The 17,786-nt window shown below is 58.3% G+C and overlaps 5 protein-coding genes across 5 annotated transcripts; all 5 read left to right on the top strand.

Moving 5' to 3' along the window:
• The first annotated feature begins 2,439 nt into the window (after positions 1-2,439).
• Positions 2,440-2,851, top strand: LOC137456299 (feather beta keratin-like). The gene has a single exon (XM_068167622.1). It carries the CDS (start codon positions 2,461-2,463, stop codon positions 2,776-2,778), a length of 318 nt encoding a protein of 105 aa, XP_068023723.1. The 5' UTR covers positions 2,440-2,460; the 3' UTR covers positions 2,779-2,851.
• A 3,270-nt stretch (positions 2,852-6,121) lies between these two features.
• LOC137456311 (feather beta keratin-like) lies at positions 6,122-6,533 on the top strand. Its single transcript, XM_068167635.1, has one exon. The coding sequence runs from the start codon at positions 6,143-6,145 to the stop codon at positions 6,458-6,460; it is 318 nt and encodes a 105-aa protein (XP_068023736.1). The 5' UTR covers positions 6,122-6,142; the 3' UTR covers positions 6,461-6,533.
• Positions 6,534-9,803: 3,270 nt separating this feature from the next.
• On the top strand, positions 9,804-10,215 carry LOC137456296 (feather beta keratin-like). Its single transcript, XM_068167619.1, has one exon. It carries the CDS (start codon positions 9,825-9,827, stop codon positions 10,140-10,142), a length of 318 nt encoding a protein of 105 aa, XP_068023720.1. The 5' UTR covers positions 9,804-9,824; the 3' UTR covers positions 10,143-10,215.
• A 3,280-nt stretch (positions 10,216-13,495) lies between these two features.
• LOC137456295 (feather beta keratin-like) lies at positions 13,496-13,907 on the top strand. Its single transcript, XM_068167617.1, has one exon. It carries the CDS (start codon positions 13,517-13,519, stop codon positions 13,832-13,834), a length of 318 nt encoding a protein of 105 aa, XP_068023718.1. The 5' UTR covers positions 13,496-13,516; the 3' UTR covers positions 13,835-13,907.
• A 3,291-nt stretch (positions 13,908-17,198) lies between these two features.
• LOC137456329 (feather beta keratin-like) lies at positions 17,199-17,516 on the top strand. The gene has a single exon (XM_068167662.1). The coding sequence runs from the start codon at positions 17,199-17,201 to the stop codon at positions 17,514-17,516; it is 318 nt and encodes a 105-aa protein (XP_068023763.1).
• The last annotated feature ends 270 nt before the right edge of the window (positions 17,517-17,786 follow it).

Here is a 17,786-nt window from a genome sequence, read left to right as displayed (position 1 = left end):
TTGCCCCCCACTTGCTTCTCACCAAGGCAAAGGACCTAGAGATGTTGGTCAATATCCAGCAGGAGATCAGCCAGCTTGTGCCCAGGTTGCCAAGGCAGCCTCCAGCCTCCTGGCTTGGATCAGCAAGAGTGTGAGCAGCAGGACCAGGACAGTGACCATGCTCCCACACTGTGGGGCACTGTGGAGGCCACACCTCCCATCCTGTGTTCCCTTTTCAGGCCACTCACTCCCAGGACGACATTGAGGTGCTGCAGCAGGTTCAGAGAAGGGCAATGAAGCTGGTGAGGGGTTTGGAGCACAGGTCTGGAGAGGAGCAGCTGGGGGACCTGGGCTTCTTCAGCCTGGAAAACAGGAGGCTGAGGGAAGAAGACCTTTGGAGTGTGTGCAAATCTCAGAAAGGAGGTTGGAGACTGGTAGAGGTTGGTCTCTTCTCCCAAGGAACAAGGCATAGGGCAAGAGCAAATGGCCTCAATTTGCACCAGGGGAGCTTTCAGTTGGATATGAGGAAGAATTTCTTAATGGAAAGGCTTGGCGAGCCCTGGAGCAGGCTGTCCAGGGCTGGAGGGATGGAGAAGCTGTGCAGATGTGCTGCTAAGGGACTTGTTTTAGTGGTGGCCTTGGCACCAAGAGGATGCTTCTTCTCAATGCTTCTCAGCAGCAAGCAACCATGCTGTTGGCCAGGTGAGTGGGAGAGACAGCTCTCCCTGGGCTTGCCTTTAAGGGCATGCCCATATCTCCATGCCACAGCAAGCCCTGGCTGCTCCCAGCACATCTCAACACACTTCAACACCATGTTTGACAAGGAGATGGCAGCACTCTTGCATCACAGGCTCACTTGAGATGGAAACCTCCATCAAAATAACCCAGCCCAGGCTTTAACCAACACTACCAATCCAACACCAAACCATGGCCCAAGGCACCACAGATAGAGCAGAGTTTTGGTGACCCTCATACCATTGCCATACCATTGTCATACCATTGCCATACCATTGCCAGCTTGGTCCCCAGGGCAGCGTCTGCAGCTCCCAGCTGTGAGCAGCCACTTTCTCCAGGAAGAGGCTACGGGGCACACTGGCCAAGAGCTTCCTAAAGCCCTGCTGAAAACCACCCAAAGCTTCTCCCTCATCCACCACGTGGGGCACTTGTTATGGAAGGAGATCTGCTCAGGCAGGCAGCACCTGCCTTTCAAAGCCCTTGCTGACTGGGCCTGATGGCCCAGTTCTCCACCATGTGCTGTGGGATGGCACTCAAGATCATCTGCTCCATCACCTTCCCTGGCACCAAACTCACACCAACAGCCCTGTAGCGTCCAACATTCTTGTTCTGGCTCTTTGGTACCAGGACTGCTGGGAAACAATGGAAGGAGTCTTGGAGAGCTCCTCCACCAGCTCCCTCAGTAGCCTTGCCTGCCTCCATCCAGCCCCACAGACCTGGCTGTGTCTCACTGGTGCTCCTTACTGACCATTTCCCCTTGGAGAAGACAAAGGCACTTCTGCTGTGCAGAAGCAGGAGCAATCCTACTTGGCTTTGCCCTCTCTCATTTTCTCCCTTCAGGAGCTCATAAAGCCCTTGGAGTACTCCTGGGTTCCCTGCTTTGGCATCCACAGGTCAAGAACTCTTCCCTTGAGGAGTTCCAGCCCAAGCTCTCTGTGCAGCCAGCCTGCCCTATCCCAATGCCTTCTCATTCTCCAGGAAGTGGTCAAGAAGCCTGTGCACATGGTACTTTGGGATCTGCTTTAATGCCCGTGGTGGGGCTAGCTCAATGGTTGCACTTGATGCTCCTAGAGGTCCTTTCCAATCCAAACAATTCTCTGATTCTGGGACTCGATGACCTGCTGCTGAGCCACCCAGAGGTCCTGCTTGAAGAATGTCTGCTCATGCCTGCTCATCCTGGACTCCTGTGCCCTTCAGGACGGCCTCCCAAGATCCTTTGTCAAGCAGGTTACTAAACAAGGCCAAGTGTGTCCTCTGCAACTCCAGGGTGGCAGAGCTGCTGACCTCACTGCTTACTCCTCTCAGAACAGAAGGCTCCACCATTGAGGAACCGCTGTGCCCAAGACGGCCTCCAGGCGCCAGCTCACACCCAGCTCCTTCTTTGCCCACAAACAACAGGGCCAGAGGAGCCGTTGCAGGGCTGCCAGGAAATGAGACCCCTGGCCACAAGGCACCCACAAACCACAGCACCCCAGTGCCACGCCGTGACCTCACTGCTGACACCCCACCTCTGCTGGGCTGGGCTCACCTCTGCTGACAGCCCTGCCAGCATAAAGCCGGCCCAGCGCCTCTCTCCCTCACAGACGCCTCCTGACGCCTTCTCCTGCGCTCTGCTCCCTCCACCAGGTCAGCCTCCAGCCCCTCACCCTCCTTCTCCTGCCCCAGTGGCCATCTCTCTCACACCCCCGAGCCCCTGCGCTCCCTCCACACCCTCTCTCTCTTCCAGGGACCCTCCACCCCACACCCATGGCCTGCTACGACCGCTGCCGCCCCTGCGGACCCACCCCGCTGGCCAACAGCTGCAACGAGCCCTGCGTCAGGCAGTGCCAGGACTCCCGCGTCTTCATCCAGCCTTCCCCCGTGCTGGTCACCCTGCCAGGACCCATCCTCACCTCCTTCCCCCAGAGCACCGCCGTCGGATCCTCCTCAGGGGCTGCCCTGGGCACCGAGCTCAACGCCCAGGGAGTGCCCATCTCCTCCGGCGCCTTCGGCAACGGCTACGGCTACGGCTTGGCTGGCCTGGGCTATGGCTGTGGCGCCGCAAGAGGCTCCTACCCCTGCTGAGGGCCCTGCACACCAACCCTGACACCACACGCAGCCTGCAACAGCTCCTGCAACACAAGCCCCTGGCCTCATGCTCGCCCTGCTTGCCCCTCACACCGCCTCCCTTCCTGTGCCTTGCTGCTCCTGCCTCTGCCCTCTGCTTTGCCCTCAATAAACTTCTCCTGCAGACCAGACCCACATGCCTCCTCTGAATTTCTTCTCAAGGCCATCCTCACCTGGCCTTTGCAGTCGGTCATAAAGGTCCACAGCAGCTCTCCTCACAAATATGCCACCAGCAACACCTCACAGCGGCACCTTGGGAGGGTTTGGATTGTGACGCAGCCCCAGCAGTGCTTCACACAAAGGCTCCAACACCACAACATTCCTCTGTGATGCCTCTGGCCAAGTCCCACCACAGGCTGCCCAGCTGACCACCAGCCTTGCTGTCGAACCCTCACTTGGTGTAGTGCTGGGTTCTTCTTGGACCATCTGCCTGGCCGCTGTCCCCATTCCACCCAGGTGGCTGTCCCCCGGCCATGCTCTTACCTTCCTATGGCATCCTCAACTCGTCCCCTGGAGAGCAGCCTCAGGACACCACCTCCTCTTCACTGCAGGCTCTGGACTAGCATCCCCCTAACTGCAAGGTCCCTAGACCACCTCTGAGGGGTCTGCAAGCAACCGTCTCTCTGATCTGAGGTCACACAGAAAGCTCCCTCTGGGAGGTCAGCTGCCTGCTGAGTGTGGGCTCCCTGAGGTCCTGAGGACCAGAAGCAAGAGCAGGCCCTTGGCCCTGCTTGGCTGGGCTGGTGAGGCTCCTGTGGGGCGGCGTGGCCAAGAAGGTGGCAGTTTGGGCACATTCCCCTCTGCTACCCTTTTACCTCTCTGCCTTCTCAGCCTGGCCACTTAAACCTTGACCTCTGGCCACTGAAGATCTTTGCTGGCCCCCCACTTGCTTCTCACCAAGGCAAAGGACCTAGAGATGTTGGTCAATATCCAGCAGGAGATCAGCCAGCTTGTGCCCAGGTTGCCAAGGCAGCCTCCAGCCTCCTGGCTTGGATCAGCAAGAGTGTGAGCAGCAGGACCAGGACAGTGACCATGCTCCCACACTGTGGAGGCCACACCTCCCATCCTGTGTTCCCTTTTCAGGCCACTCACTCCCAGGACGACATTGAGGTGCTGCAGCAGGTTCAGAGAAGGGCAATGAAGCTGGTGAGGGGTTTGGAGCACAGGTCTGGAGAGGAGCAGCTGGGGGACCTGGGCTTCTTCAGCCTGGAAAACAGGAGGCTGAGGGAAGACCTGTGGAGTGTGTGCAAATCTCAGAAAGGAGGTTGGAGACTGGTAGAGGTTGGTCTCTTCTCCCAAGGAACAAGGCATAGGGCAAGAGCAAATGGCCTCAATTTGCACCAGGGGAGCTTTCAGTTGGATATGAGGAAGAATTTCTTAATGGAAAGGCTTGGCGAGCCCTGGAGCAGGCTGTCCAGGGCTGGAGGGATGGAGAAGCTGTGCAGATGTGCTGCTAAGGGACTTGTTTTAGTGGTGGCCTTGGCACCACGAGGATGCTTCTTCTCAATGCTTCTCAGCAGCAAGCAACCATGCTGTTGGCCAGGTGAGTGGGAGAGACAGCTCTCCCTGGGCTTGCCTTTAAGGGCATGCCCATATCTCCATGCCACAGCAAGCCCTGGCTGCTCCCAGCACATCTCAACACACTTCAACACCATGTTTGACAAGGAGATGGCAGCACTCTTGCATCACAGGCTCACTTGAGATGGAAACCTCCATCAAAATAACCCAGCCCAGGCTTTAACCAACACTACCAATCCAACACCAAACCATGGCCCAAGGCACCACAGATAGAGCAGAGTTTTGGTGACCCTCATACCATTGTCATACCATTGTCATACCATTGCCATACCATTGCCAGCTTGGTCCCCAGGGCAGCGTCTGCAGCTCCCAGCTGTGAGCAGCCACTTTCTCCAGGAAGAGCCTGTGGGGCACACTGGCCAAGAGCTTCCTAAAGCCCTGCTGAAAACCACCCAAAGCTTCTCCCTCATCCACCACGTGGGGCACTTGTTATGGAAGGAGATCTGCTCAGGCAGGCAGCACCTGCCTTTCAAAGCCCTTGCTGACTGGGCCTGATGGCCCAGTTCTCCACCATGTGCTGTGGGATGGCACTCAAGATCATCTGCTCCATCACCTTCCCTGGCACCAAACTCACACCAACAGCCCTGTAGCGTCCAACATTCTTGTTCTGGCTCTTTGGTACCAGGACTGCTGGGAAACAATGGAAGGAGTCTTGGAGAGCTCCTCCACCAGCTCACTCAGTAGCCTTGCCTGCCTCCATCCAGCCCCACAGACCTGGCTGTGTCTCACTGGTGCTCCTTACTGACCATTTCCCCTTGGAGAAGACAAAGGCACTTCTGCTGTGCAGAAGCAGGAGCAATCCTACTTGGCTTTGCCCTCTCTCATTTTCTCCCTTCAGGAGCTCATAAAGCCCTTGGAGTACTCCTGGGTTCCCTGCTTTGGCATCCACAGGTCAAGAACTCTTCCCTTGAGGAGTTCCAGCCCAAGCTCTCTGTGCAGCCAGCCTGCCCTATCCCAATGCCTTCTCATTCTCCAGGAAGTGGTCAAGAAGCCTGTGCACATGGTACTTTGGGATCTGCTTTAATGCCCATGGTGGGGCTAGCTCAATGGTTGCACTTGATGCTCTTAGAGGTCCTTTCCAATCCAAACAATTCTCTGATTCTGGGACTCGATGACCTGCTGCTGAGCCACCCAGAGGTCCTGCTTGAAGAATGTCTGCTCATGCCTGCTCATCCTGGACTCCTGTGCCCTTCAGGACGGCCTCCCAAGATCCTTTGTCAAGCAGGTTACCAAACAAGGCCAAGTGTGTCCTCTGCAACTCCAGGGTGGCAGAGCTGCTGACCTCACTGCTTACTCCTCTCAGAACAGAAGGCTCCACCATTGAGGAACCGCTGTGCCCAAGACGGCCTCCAGGCGCCAGCTCACACCCAGCTCCTTCTTTGCCCACAAACAACAGGGCCAGAGGAGCCGTTGCAGGGCTGCCAGGAAATGAGACCCCCGGCCACAAGGCACCCACAGACCACAGCACCCCAGTGCCACGCCGTGACCTCACTGCTGACACCCCACCTCTGCCGGGCTGGGCTCACCTCTGCTGACAGCCCTGCCAGCATAAAGCCGGCCCAGCGCCTCTCTCCCTCACAGACGCCTCCTGACGCCTTCTCCTGCGCTCTGCTCCCTCCACCAGGTCAGCCTCCAGCCCCTCACCCTCCTTCTCCTGCCCCAGTGGCCATCTCTCTCACACCCCCGAGCCCCTGCGCTCCCTCCACACCCTCTCTCTCTTCCAGGGACCCTCCACCCCACACCCATGGCCTGCTACGACCGCTGCCGCCCCTGCGGACCCACCCCGCTGGCCAACAGCTGCAACGAGCCCTGCGTCAGGCAGTGCCAGGACTCCCGCGTCTTCATCCAGCCTTCCCCCGTGCTGGTCACCCTGCCAGGACCCATCCTCACCTCCTTCCCCCAGAGCACCGCCGTCGGATCCTCCTCAGGGACTGCCCTGGGCACCGAGCTCAATGCCCAGGGAGTGCCCATCTCCTCCGGCGCCTTCGGCAACGGCTACGGCTACGGCTTGGCTGGCCTGGGCTATGGCTGTGGCGCCGCAAGAGGCTCCTACCCCTGCTGAGGGCCCTGCACACCAACCCTGACACCACACGCAGCCTGCAACAGCTCCTGCAACACAAGCCCCTGGCCTCATGCTCGCCCTGCTTGCCCCTCACACCGCCTCCCTTCCTGTGCCTTGCTGCTCCTGCCTCTGCCCTCTGCTTTGCCCTCAATAAACTTCTCCTGCAGACCAGACCCACATGCCTCCTCTGAATTTCTTCTCAAGGCCATCCTCACCTGGCCTTTGCAGTCGGTCATAAAGGTCCACAAGAGCTCTCCTCACAAATATGCCACCAGCAACACCTCACAGCGGCACCTTGGGAGGGTTTGGATTGTGACGCAGCCCCAGCAGTGCTTCACACAAAGGCTCCAACACCACAACATTCCTCTGTGATGCCTCTGGCCAAGTCCCACCACAGGCTGCCCAGCTGACCACCAGCCTTGCTGTCGAACCCTCACTTGGTGTAGTGCTGGGTTCTTCTTGGACCATCTGCCTGGCCGCTGTCCCCATTCCACCCAGGTGGCTGTCCCCCGGCCATGCTCTTACCTTCCTATGGCATCCTCAACTCGTCCCCTGGAGAGCAGCCTCAGGACACCACCTCCTCTTCACTGCAGGCTCTGGACTAGCATCCCCCTAACTGCAAGGTCCCTAGACCACCTCTGAGGGGTCTGCAAGCAACCGTCTCTCTGATCTGAGGTCACACAGAAAGCTCCCTCTGGGAGGTCAGCTGCCTGCTGAGTGTGGGCTCCCTGAGGTCCTGAGGACCAGAAGCAAGAGCAGGCCCTTGGCCCTGCTTGGCTGGGCTGGTGAGGCTCCTGTGGGGCGGCGTGGCCAAGAAGGTGGCAGTTTGGGCACATTCCCCTCTGCTACCCTTTTACCTCTCTGCCTTCTCAGCCTGGCCACTTAAACCTTGACCTCTGGCCACTGAAGATCTTTGCTGGCCCCCCACTTGCTTCTCACCAAGGCAAAGGACCTAGAGATGTTGGTCAATATCCAGCAGGAGATCAGCCAGCTTGTGCCCAGGTTGCCAAGGCAGCCTCCAGCCTCCTGGCTTGGATCAGCAAGAGTGTGAGCAGCAGGACCAGGACAGTGACCATGCTCCCACACTGTGGAGGCCACACCTCCCATCCTGTGTTCCCTTTTCAGGCCACTCACTCCCAGGACGACATTGAGGTGCTGCAGCAGGTTCAGAGAAGGGCAATGAAGCTGGTGAGGGGTTTGGAGCACAGGTCTGGAGAGGAGCAGCTGGGGGACCTGGGCTTCTTCAGCCTGGAAAACAGGAGGCTGAGGGAAGACCTTTGGAGTGTGTGCAAATCTCAGAAAGGAGGTTGGAGACTGGTAGAGGTTGGTCTCTTCTCCCAAGGAACAAGGCATAGGGCAAGAGCAAATGGCCTCAATTTGCACCAGGGGAGCTTTCAGTTGGATATGAGGAAGAATTTCTTAATGGAAAGGCTTGGCGAGCCCTGGAGCAGGCTGTCCAGGGCTGGAGGGATGGAGAAGCTGTGCAGATGTGCTGCTAAGGGACTTGTTTTAGTGGTGGCCTTGGCACCACGAGGATGCTTCTTCTCAATGCTTCTCAGCAGCAAGCAACCATGCTGTTGGCCAGGTGAGTGGGAGAGACAGCTCTCCCTGGGCTTGCCTTTAAGGGCATGCCCATATCTCCATGCCACAGCAAGCCCTGGCTGCTCCCAGCACATCTCAACACACTTCAACACCATGTTTGACAAGGAGATGGCAGCACTCTTGCATCACAGGCTCACTTGAGATGGAAACCTCCATCAAAATAACCCAGCCCAGGCTTTAACCAACACTACCAATCCAACACCAAACCATGGCCCAAGGCACCACAGATAGAGCAGAGTTTTGGTGACCCTCATACCATTGTCATACCATTGTCATACCATTGCCATACCATTGCCAGCTTGGTCCCCAGGGCAGCGTCTGCAGCTCCCAGCTGTGAGCAGCCACTTTCTCCAGGAAGAGCCTGTGGGGCACACTGGCCAAGAGCTTCCTAAAGCCCTGCTGAAAACCACCCAAAGCTTCTCCCTCATCCACCACGTGGGGCACTTGTTATGGAAGGAGATCTGCTCAGGCAGGCAGCACCTGCCTTTCAAAGCCCTTGCTGACTGGGCCTGATGGCCCAGTTCTCCACCATGTGCTGTGGGATGGCACTCACGATCATCTGCTCCATCACCTTCCCTGGCACCAAACTCACACCAACAGCCCTGTAGCGTCCAACATTCTTGTTCTGGCTCTTTGGTACCAGGACTGCTGGGAAACAATGGAAGGAGTCTTGGAGAGCTCCTCCACCAGCTCACTCAGTAGCCTTGCCTGCCTCCATCCAGCCCCACAGACCTGGCTGTGTCTCACTGGTGCTCCTTACTGACCATTTCCCCTTGGAGAAGACAAAGGCACTTCTGCTGTGCAGAAGCAGGAGCAATCCTACTTGGCTTTGCCCTCTCTCATTTTCTCCCTTCAGGAGCTCATAAAGCCCTTGGAGTACTCCTGGGTTCCCTGCTTTGGCATCCACAGGTCAAGAACTCTTCCCTTGAGGAGTTCCAGCCCAAGCTCTCTGTGCAGCCAGCCTGCCCTATCCCAATGCCTTCTCATTCTCCAGGAAGTGGTCAAGAAGCCTGTGCACATGGTACTTTGGGATCTGCTTTAATGCCCATGGTGGGGCTAGCTCAATGGTTGCACTTGATGCTCCTAGAGGTCCTTTCCAATCCAAACAATTCTCTGATTCTGGGACTCGATGACCTGCTGCTGAGCCACCCAGAGGTCCTGCTTGAAGAATGTCTGCTCATGCCTGCTCATCCTGGACTCCTGTGCCCTTCAGGACGGCCTCCCAAGATCCTTTGTCAAGCAGGTTACTAAACAAGGCCAAGTGTGTCCTCTGCAACTCCAGGGTGGCAGAGCTGCTGACCTCACTGCTTACTCCTCTCAGAACAGAAGGCTCCACCATTGAGGAACCGCTGTGCCCAAGACGGCCTCCAGGCGCCAGCTCACACCCAGCTCCTTCTTTGCCCACAAACAACAGGGCCAGAGGAGCCGTTGCAGGGCTGCCAGGAAATGAGACCCCTGGCCACAAGGCACCCACAAACCACAGCACCCCAGTGCCACGCCGTGACCTCACTGCTGACACCCCACCTCTGCTGGGCTGGGCTCACCTCTGCTGACAGCCCTGCCAGCATAAAGCCGGCCCAGCGCCTCTCTCCCTCACAGACGCCTCCTGACGCCTTCTCCTGCGCTCTGCTCCCTCCACCAGGTCAGCCTCCAGCCCCTCACCCTCCTTCTCCTGCCCCAGTGGCCATCTCTCTCACACCCCCGAGCCCCTGCGCTCCCTCCACACCCTCTCTCTCTTCCAGGGACCCTCCACCCCACACCCATGGCCTGCTACGACCGCTGCCGCCCCTGCGGACCCACCCCGCTGGCCAACAGCTGCAACGAGCCCTGCGTCAGGCAGTGCCAGGACTCCCGCGTCTTCATCCAGCCTTCCCCCGTGCTGGTCACCCTGCCAGGACCCATCCTCACCTCCTTCCCCCAGAGCACCGCCGTCGGATCCTCCTCAGGGGCTGCCCTGGGCACCGAGCTCAACGCCCAGGGAGTGCCCATCTCCTCCGGCGCCTTCGGCAACGGCTACGGCTACGGCTTGGCTGGCCTGGGCTATGGCTGTGGCGCCGCAAGAGGCTCCTACCCCTGCTGAGGGCCCTGCACACCAACCCTGACACCACACGCAGCCTGCAACAGCTCCTGCAACACAAGCCCCTGGCCTCATGCTCGCCCTGCTTGCCCCTCACACCGCCTCCCTTCCTGTGCCTTGCTGCTCCTGCCTCTGCCCTCTGCTTTGCCCTCAATAAACTTCTCCTGCAGACCAGACCCACATGCCTCCTCTGAATTTCTTCTCAAGGCCATCCTCACCTGGCCTTTGCAGTCGGTCATAAAGGTCCACAGCAGCTCTCCTCACAAATATGCCACCAGCAACACCTCACAGCGGCACCTTGGGAGGGTTTGGATTGTGACGCAGCCCCAGCAGTGCTTCACACAAAGGCTCCAACACCACAACATTCCTCTGTGATGCCTCTGGCCAAGTCCCACCACAGGCTGCCCAGCTGACCACCAGCCTTGCTGTCGAACCCTCACTTGGTGTAGTGCTGGGTTCTTCTTGGACCATCTGCCTGGCCGCTGTCCCCATTCCACCCAGGTGGCTGTCCCCCGGCCATGCTCTTACCTTCCTATGGCATCCTCAACTCGTCCCCTGGAGAGCAGCCTCAGGACACCACCTCCTCTTCACTGCAGGCTCTGGACTAGCATCCCCCTAACTGCAAGGTCCCTAGACCACCTCTGAGGGGTCTGCAAGCAACCGTCTCTCTGATCTGAGGTCACACAGAAAGCTCCCTCTGGGAGGTCAGCTGCCTGCTGAGTGTGGGCTCCCTGAGGTCCTGAGGACCAGAAGCAAGAGCAGGCCCTTGGCCCTGCTTGGCTGGGCTGGTGAGGCTCCTGTGGGGCGGCGTGGCCAAGAAGGTGGCAGTTTGGGCACATTCCCCTCTGCTACCCTTTTACCTCTCTGCCTTCTCAGCCTGGCCACTTAAACCTTGACCTCTGGCCACTGAAGATCTTTGCTGGCCCCCCACTTGCTTCTCACCAAGGCAAAGGACCTAGAGATGTTGGTCAATATCCAGCAGGAGATCAGCCAGCTTGTGCCCAGGTTGCCAAGGCAGCCTCCAGCCTCCTGGCTTGGATCAGCAAGAGTGTGAGCAGCAGGACCAGGACAGTGACCATGCTCCCACACTGTGGGGCACTGTGGAGGCCACACCTCCCATCCTGTGTTCCCTTTTCAGGCCACTCACTCCCAGGACGACATTGAGGTGCTGCAGCAGGTTCAGAGAAGGGCAATGAAGCTGGTGAGGGGTTTGGAGCACAGGTCTGGAGAGGAGCAGCTGGGGGACCTGGGCTTCTTCAGCCTGGAAAACAGGAGGCTGAGGGAAGACCTTTGGAGTGTGTGCAAATCTCAGAAAGGAGGTTGGAGACTGGTAGAGGTTGGTCTCTTCTCCCAAGGAACAAGGCATAGGGCAAGAGCAAATGGCCTCAATTTGCACCAGGGGAGCTTTCAGTTGGATATGAGGAAGAATTTCTTAATGGAAAGGCTTGGCGAGCCCTGGAGCAGGCTGTCCAGGGCTGGAGGGATGGAGAAGCTGTGCAGATGTGCTGCTAAGGGACTTGTTTTAGTGGTGGCCTTGGCACCACGAGGATGCTTCTTCTCAATGCTTCTCAGCAGCAAGCAACCATGCTGTTGGCCAGGTGAGTGGGAGAGACAGCTCTCCCTGGGCTTGCCTTTAAGGGCATGCCCATATCTCCATGCCACAGCAAGCCCTGGCTGCTCCCAGCACATCTCAACACACTTCAACACCATGTTTGACAAGGAGATGGCAGCACTCTTGCATCACAGGCTCACTTGAGATGGAAACCTCCATCAAAATAACCCAGCCCAGGCTTTAACCAACACTACCAATCCAACACCAAACCATGGCCCAAGGCACCACAGATAGAGCAGAGTTTTGGTGACCCTCATACCATTGTCATACCATTGTCATACCATTGCCATACCATTGCCAGCTTGGTCCCCAGGGCAGCGTCTGCAGCTCCCAGCTGTGAGCAGCCACTTTCTCCAGGAAGAGCCTGTGGGGCACACTGGCCAAGAGCTTCCTAAAGCCCTGCTGAAAACCACCCAAAGCTTCTCCCTCATCCACCACGTGGGGCACTTGTTATGGAAGGAGATCTGCTCAGGCAGGCAGCACCTGCCTTTCAAAGCCCTTGCTGACTGGGCCTGATGGCCCAGTTCTCCACCATGTGCTGTGGGATGGCACTCAAGATCATCTGCTCCATCACCTTCCCTGGCACCAAACTCACACCAACAGCCCTGTAGCGTCCAACATTCTTGTTCTGGCTCTTTGGTACCAGGACTGCTGGGAAACAATGGAAGGAGTCTTGGAGAGCTCCTCCACCAGCTCACTCAGTAGCCTTGCCTGCCTCCATCCAGCCCCACAGACCTGGCTGTGTCTCACTGGTGCTCCTTACTGACCATTTCCCCTTGGAGAAGACAAAGGCACTTCTGCTGTGCAGAAGCAGGAGCAATCCTACTTGGCTTTGCCCTCTCTCATTTTCTCCCTTCAGGAGCTCATAAAGCCCTTGGAGTACTCCTGGGTTCCCTGCTTTGGCATCCACAGGTCAAGAACTCTTCCCTTGAGGAGTTCCAGCCCAAGCTCTCTGTGCAGCCAGCCTGCCCTATCCCAATGCCTTCTCATTCTCCAGGAAGTGGTCAAGAAGCCTGTGCACATGGTACTTTGGGATCTGCTTTAATGCCCATGGTGGGGCTAGCTCAATGGTTGCACTTGATGCTCTTAGAGGTCCTTTCCAATCCAAACAATTCTCTGATTCTGGGACTCGATGACCTGCTGCTGAGCCACCCAGAGGTCCTGCTTGAAGAATGTCTGCTCATGCCTGCTCATCCTGGACTCCTGTGCCCTTCAGGACGGCCTCCCAAGATCCTTTGTCAAGCAGGTTACTAAACAAGGCCAAGTGTGTCCTCTGCAACTCCAGGGTGGCAGAGCTGCTGACCTCACTGCTTACTCCTCTCAGAACAGAAGGCTCCACCATTGAGGAACCGCTGTGCCCAAGACGGCCTCCAGGCGCCAGCTCACACCCAGCTCCTTCTTTGCCCACAAACAACAGGGCCAGAGGAGCCGTTGCAGGGCCGCCAGGAAATGAGACCCCCGGCCACAAGGCACCCACAAACCACAGCACCCCAGTGCCACGCCATGACCTCACTGCTGACACCCCACCTCTGCTGGGCTGGGCTCACCTCTGCTGACAGCCCTGCCAGCATAAAGCCGGCCCAGCGCCTCTCTCCCTCACAGACGCCTCCTGACGCCTTCTCCTGCGCTCTGCTCCCTCCACCAGGTCAGCCTCCAGCCCCTCACCCTCCTTCTCCTGCCCCAGTGGCCATCTCTCTCACACCCCCGAGCCCCTGCGCTCCCTCCACACCCTCTCTCTCTTCCAGGGACCCTCCACCCCACACCCATGGCCTGCTACGACCGCTGCCGCCCCTGCGGACCCACCCCGCTGGCCAACAGCTGCAACGAGCCCTGCGTCAGGCAGTGCCAGGACTCCCGCGTCTTCATCCAGCCTTCCCCCGTGCTGGTCACCCTGCCAGGACCCATCCTCACCTCCTTCCCCCAGAGCACCGCCGTCGGATCCTCCTCAGGGGCTGCCCTGGGCACCGAGCTCAATGCCCAGGGAGTGCCCATCTCCTCCGGCGCCTTCGGCAACGGCTACGGCTACGGCTTGGCTGGCCTGGGCTATGGCTGTGGCGCCGCAAGAGGCTCCTACCCCTGCTGAGGGCCCTGCACACCAACCCTGACACCACACGCAGCCTGCAACAGCTCCTGCAACACAAGCCCCTGGCCTCATGCTCGCCCTGCTTGCCCCTCACACCGCCTCCCTTCCTGTGCCTTGCTGCTCCTGCCTCTGCCCTCTGCTTTGCCCTCAATAAACTTCTCCTGCAGACCAGACCCACATGCCTCCTCTGAATTTCTTCTCAAGGCCATCCTCACCTGGCCTTTGCAGTCGGTCATAAAGGTCCACAAGAGCTCTCCTCACAAATATGCCACCAGCAACACCTCACAGCGGCACCTTGGGAGGGTTTGGATTGTGACACAGCCCCAGCAGTGCTTCACACAAAGGCTCCAACACCACAACATTCCTCTGTGATGCCTCTGGCCAAGTCCCACCACAGGCTGCCCAGCTGACCACCAGCCTTGCTGTCGAACCCTCACTTGGTGTAGTGCTGGGTTCTTCTTGGACCATCTGCCTGGCCGCTGTCCCCATTCCACCCAGGTGGCTGTCCCCCGGCCATGCTCTTACCTTCCTATGGCATCCTCAACTCGTCCCCTGGAGAGCAGCCTCAGGACACCACCTCCTCTTCACTGCAGGCTCTGGACTAGCATCCCCCTAACTGCAAGGTCCCTAGACCACCTCTGAGGGGTCTGCAAGCAACCGTCTCTCTGATCTGAGGTCACACAGAAAGCTCCCTCTGGGAGGTCAGCTGCCTGCTGAGTGTGGGCTCCCTGAGGTCCTGAGGACCAGAAGCAAGAGCAGGCCCTTGGCCCTGCTTGGCTGGGCTGGTGAGGCTCCTGTGGGGCGGCGTGGCCAAGAAGGTGGCAGTTTGGGCACATTCCCCTCTGCTACCCTTTTACCTCTCTGCCTTCTCAGCCTGGCCACTTAAACCTTGACCTCTGGCCACTGAAGATCTTTGCTGGCCCCCCACTTGCTTCTCACCAAGGCAAAGGACCTAGAGATGTTGGTCAATATCCAGCAGGAGATCAGCCAGCTTGTGCCCAGGTTGCCAAGGCAGCCTCCAGCCTCCTGGCTTGGATCAGCAAGAGTGTGAGCAGCAGGACCAGGACAGTGACCATGCTCCCACACTGTGGAGGCCACACCTCCCATCCTGTGTTCCCTTTTCAGGCCACTCACTCCCAGGACGACATTGAGGTGCTGCAGCAGGTTCAGAGAAGGGCAATGAAGCTGGTGAGGGGTTTGGAGCACAGGTCTGGAGAGGAGCAGCTGGGGGACCTGGGCTTCTTCAGCCTGGAAAACAGGAGGCTGAGGGAAGACCTGTGGAGTGTGTGCAAATCTCAGAAAGGAGGTTGGAGACTGGTAGAGGTTGGTCTCTTCTCCCAAGGAACAAGGCATAGGGCAAGAGCAAATGGCCTCAATTTGCACCAGGGGAGCTTTCAGTTGGATATGAGGAAGAATTTCTTAATGGAAAGGCTTGGCGAGCCCTGGAGCAGGCTGTCCAGGGCTGGAGGGATGGAGAAGCTGTGCAGATGTGCTGCTAAGGGACTTGTTTTAGTGGTGGCCTTGGCACCACGAGGATGCTTCTTCTCAATGCTTCTCAGCAGCAAGCAACCATGCTGTTGGCCAGGTGAGTGGGAGAGACAGCTCTCCCTGGGCTTGCCTTTAAGGGCATGCCCATATCTCCATGCCACAGCAAGCCCTGGCTGCTCCCAGCACATCTCAACACACTTCAACACCATGTTTGACAAGGAGATGGCAGCACTCTTGCATCACAGGCTCACTTGAGATGGAAACCTCCATCAAAATAACCCAGCCCAGGCTTTAACCAACACTACCAATCCAACACCAAACCATGGCCCAAGGCACCACAGATAGAGCAGAGTTTTGGTGACCCTCATACCATTGTCATACCATTGTCATACCATTGCCATACCATTGCCAGCTTGGTCCCCAGGGCAGCGTCTGCAGCTCCCAGCTGTGAGCAGCCACTTTCTCCAGGAAGAGCCTGTGGGGCACACTGGCCAAGAGCTTCCTAAAGCCCTGCTGAAAACCACCCAAAGCTTCTCCCTCATCCACCACGTGGGGCACTTGTTATGGAAGGAGATCTGCTCAGGCAGGCAGCACCTGCCTTTCAAAGCCCTTGCTGACTGGGCCTGATGGCCCAGTTCTCCACCATGTGCTGTGGGATGGCACTCAAGATCATCTGCTCCATCACCTTCCCTGGCACCAAACTCACACCAACAGCCCTGTAGCGTCCAACATTCTTGTTCTGGCTCTTTGGTACCAGGACTGCTGGGAAACAATGGAAGGAGTCTTGGAGAGCTCCTCCACCAGCTCACTCAGTAGCCTTGCCTGCCTCCATCCAGCCCCACAGACCTGGCTGTGTCTCACTGGTGCTCCTTACTGACCATTTCCCCTTGGAGAAGACAAAGGCACTTCTGCTGTGCAGAAGCAGGAGCAATCCTACTTGGCTTTGCCCTCTCTCATTTTCTCCCTTCAGGAGCTCATAAAGCCCTTGGAGTACTCCTGGGTTCCCTGCTTTGGCATCCACAGGTCAAGAACTCTTCCCTTGAGGAGTTCCAGCCCAAGCTCTCTGTGCAGCCAGCCTGCCCTATCCCAATGCCTTCTCATTCTCCAGGAAGTGGTCAAGAAGCCTGTGCACATGGTACTTTGGGATCTGCTTTAATGCCCATGGTGGGGCTAGCTCAATGGTTGCACTTGATGCTCTTAGAGGTCCTTTCCAATCCAAACAATTCTCTGATTCTGGGACTCGATGACCTGCTGCTGAGCCACCCAGAGGTCCTGCTTGAAGAATGTCTGCTCATGCCTGCTCATCCTGGACTCCTGTGCCCTTCAGGACGGCCTCCCAAGATCCTTTGTCAAGCAGGTTACCAAACAAGGCCAAGTGTGTCCTCTGCAACTCCAGGGTGGCAGAGCTGCTGACCTCACTGCTTACTCCTCTCAGAACAGAAGGCTCCACCATTGAGGAACCGCTGTGCCCAAGACGGCCTCCAGGCGCCAGCTCACACCCAGCTCCTTCTTTGCCCACAAACAACAGGGCCAGAGGAGCCGTTGCAGGGCTGCCAGGAAATGAGACCCCCGGCCACAAGGCACCCACAGACCACAGCACCCCAGTGCCACGCCGTGACCTCACTGCTGACACCCCACCTCTGCCGGGCTGGGCTCACCTCTGCTGACAGCCCTGCCAGCATAAAGCCGGCCCAGCGCCTCTCTCCCTCACAGACGCCTCCTGACGCCTTCTCCTGCGCTCTGCTCCCTCCACCAGGTCAGCCTCCAGCCCCTCACCCTCCTTCTCCTGCCCCACTGGCCATCTCTCTCACACCCCCGAGCCCCTGCGCTCCCTCCACACCCTCTCTCTCTTCCAGGGACCCTCCACCCCACACCCATGGCCTGCTACGACCGCTGCCGCCCCTGCGGACCCACCCCGCTGGCCAACAGCTGCAACGAGCCCTGCGTCAGGCAGTGCCAGGACTCCCGCGTCTTCATCCAGCCTTCCCCCGTGCTGGTCACCCTGCCAGGACCCATCCTCACCTCCTTCCCCCAGAGCACCGCCGTCGGATCCTCCTCAGGGGCTGCCCTGGGCACCGAGCTCAACGCCCAGGGAGTGCCCATCTCCTCCGGCGCCTTCGGCAACGGCTACGGCTACGGCTTGGCTGGCCTGGGCTATGGCTGTGGCGCCGCAAGAGGCTCCTACCCCTGCTGAGGGCCCTGCACACCAACCCTGACACCACACGCAGCCTGCAACAGCTCCTGCAACACAAGCCCCTGGCCTCATGCTCGCCCTGCTTGTCCCTCACACCGCCTCCCTTCCTGTGCCTTGCTGCTCCTGCCTCTGCCCTCTGCTTTGCCCTCAATAAACTTCTCCTGCAGACCAGACCCACATGCCTCCTCTGAATTTCTTCTCAAGGCCATCCTCACCTGGCCTTTGCAGTCGGTCATAAAGGTCCACAAGAGCTCTCCTCACAAATATGCC

This window comes from Melanerpes formicivorus, unplaced genomic scaffold (assembly GCF_026170545.1).
Source record: "Melanerpes formicivorus ecotype bairdi unplaced genomic scaffold, bMelFor1.0.p_v2 SCAF_121, whole genome shotgun sequence".
NCBI classification, from domain to species: Eukaryota; Metazoa; Chordata; class Aves; order Piciformes; family Picidae; genus Melanerpes; species Melanerpes formicivorus.
The sequence above is the reverse complement of the archived record's forward strand: the minus strand, read 5'-3'. Positions and strand labels throughout refer to the sequence as shown.

Coding starts and splice junctions, on each gene's coding strand:
- LOC137456299 (XM_068167622.1), top strand. CDS start 2,461: ATGGCCTGCTACGACCGCTGCCGCCCCTGCGGACCCACCCCGCTGGCC.
- LOC137456311 (XM_068167635.1), top strand. CDS start 6,143: ATGGCCTGCTACGACCGCTGCCGCCCCTGCGGACCCACCCCGCTGGCC.
- LOC137456296 (XM_068167619.1), top strand. CDS start 9,825: ATGGCCTGCTACGACCGCTGCCGCCCCTGCGGACCCACCCCGCTGGCC.
- LOC137456295 (XM_068167617.1), top strand. CDS start 13,517: ATGGCCTGCTACGACCGCTGCCGCCCCTGCGGACCCACCCCGCTGGCC.
- LOC137456329 (XM_068167662.1), top strand. CDS start 17,199: ATGGCCTGCTACGACCGCTGCCGCCCCTGCGGACCCACCCCGCTGGCC.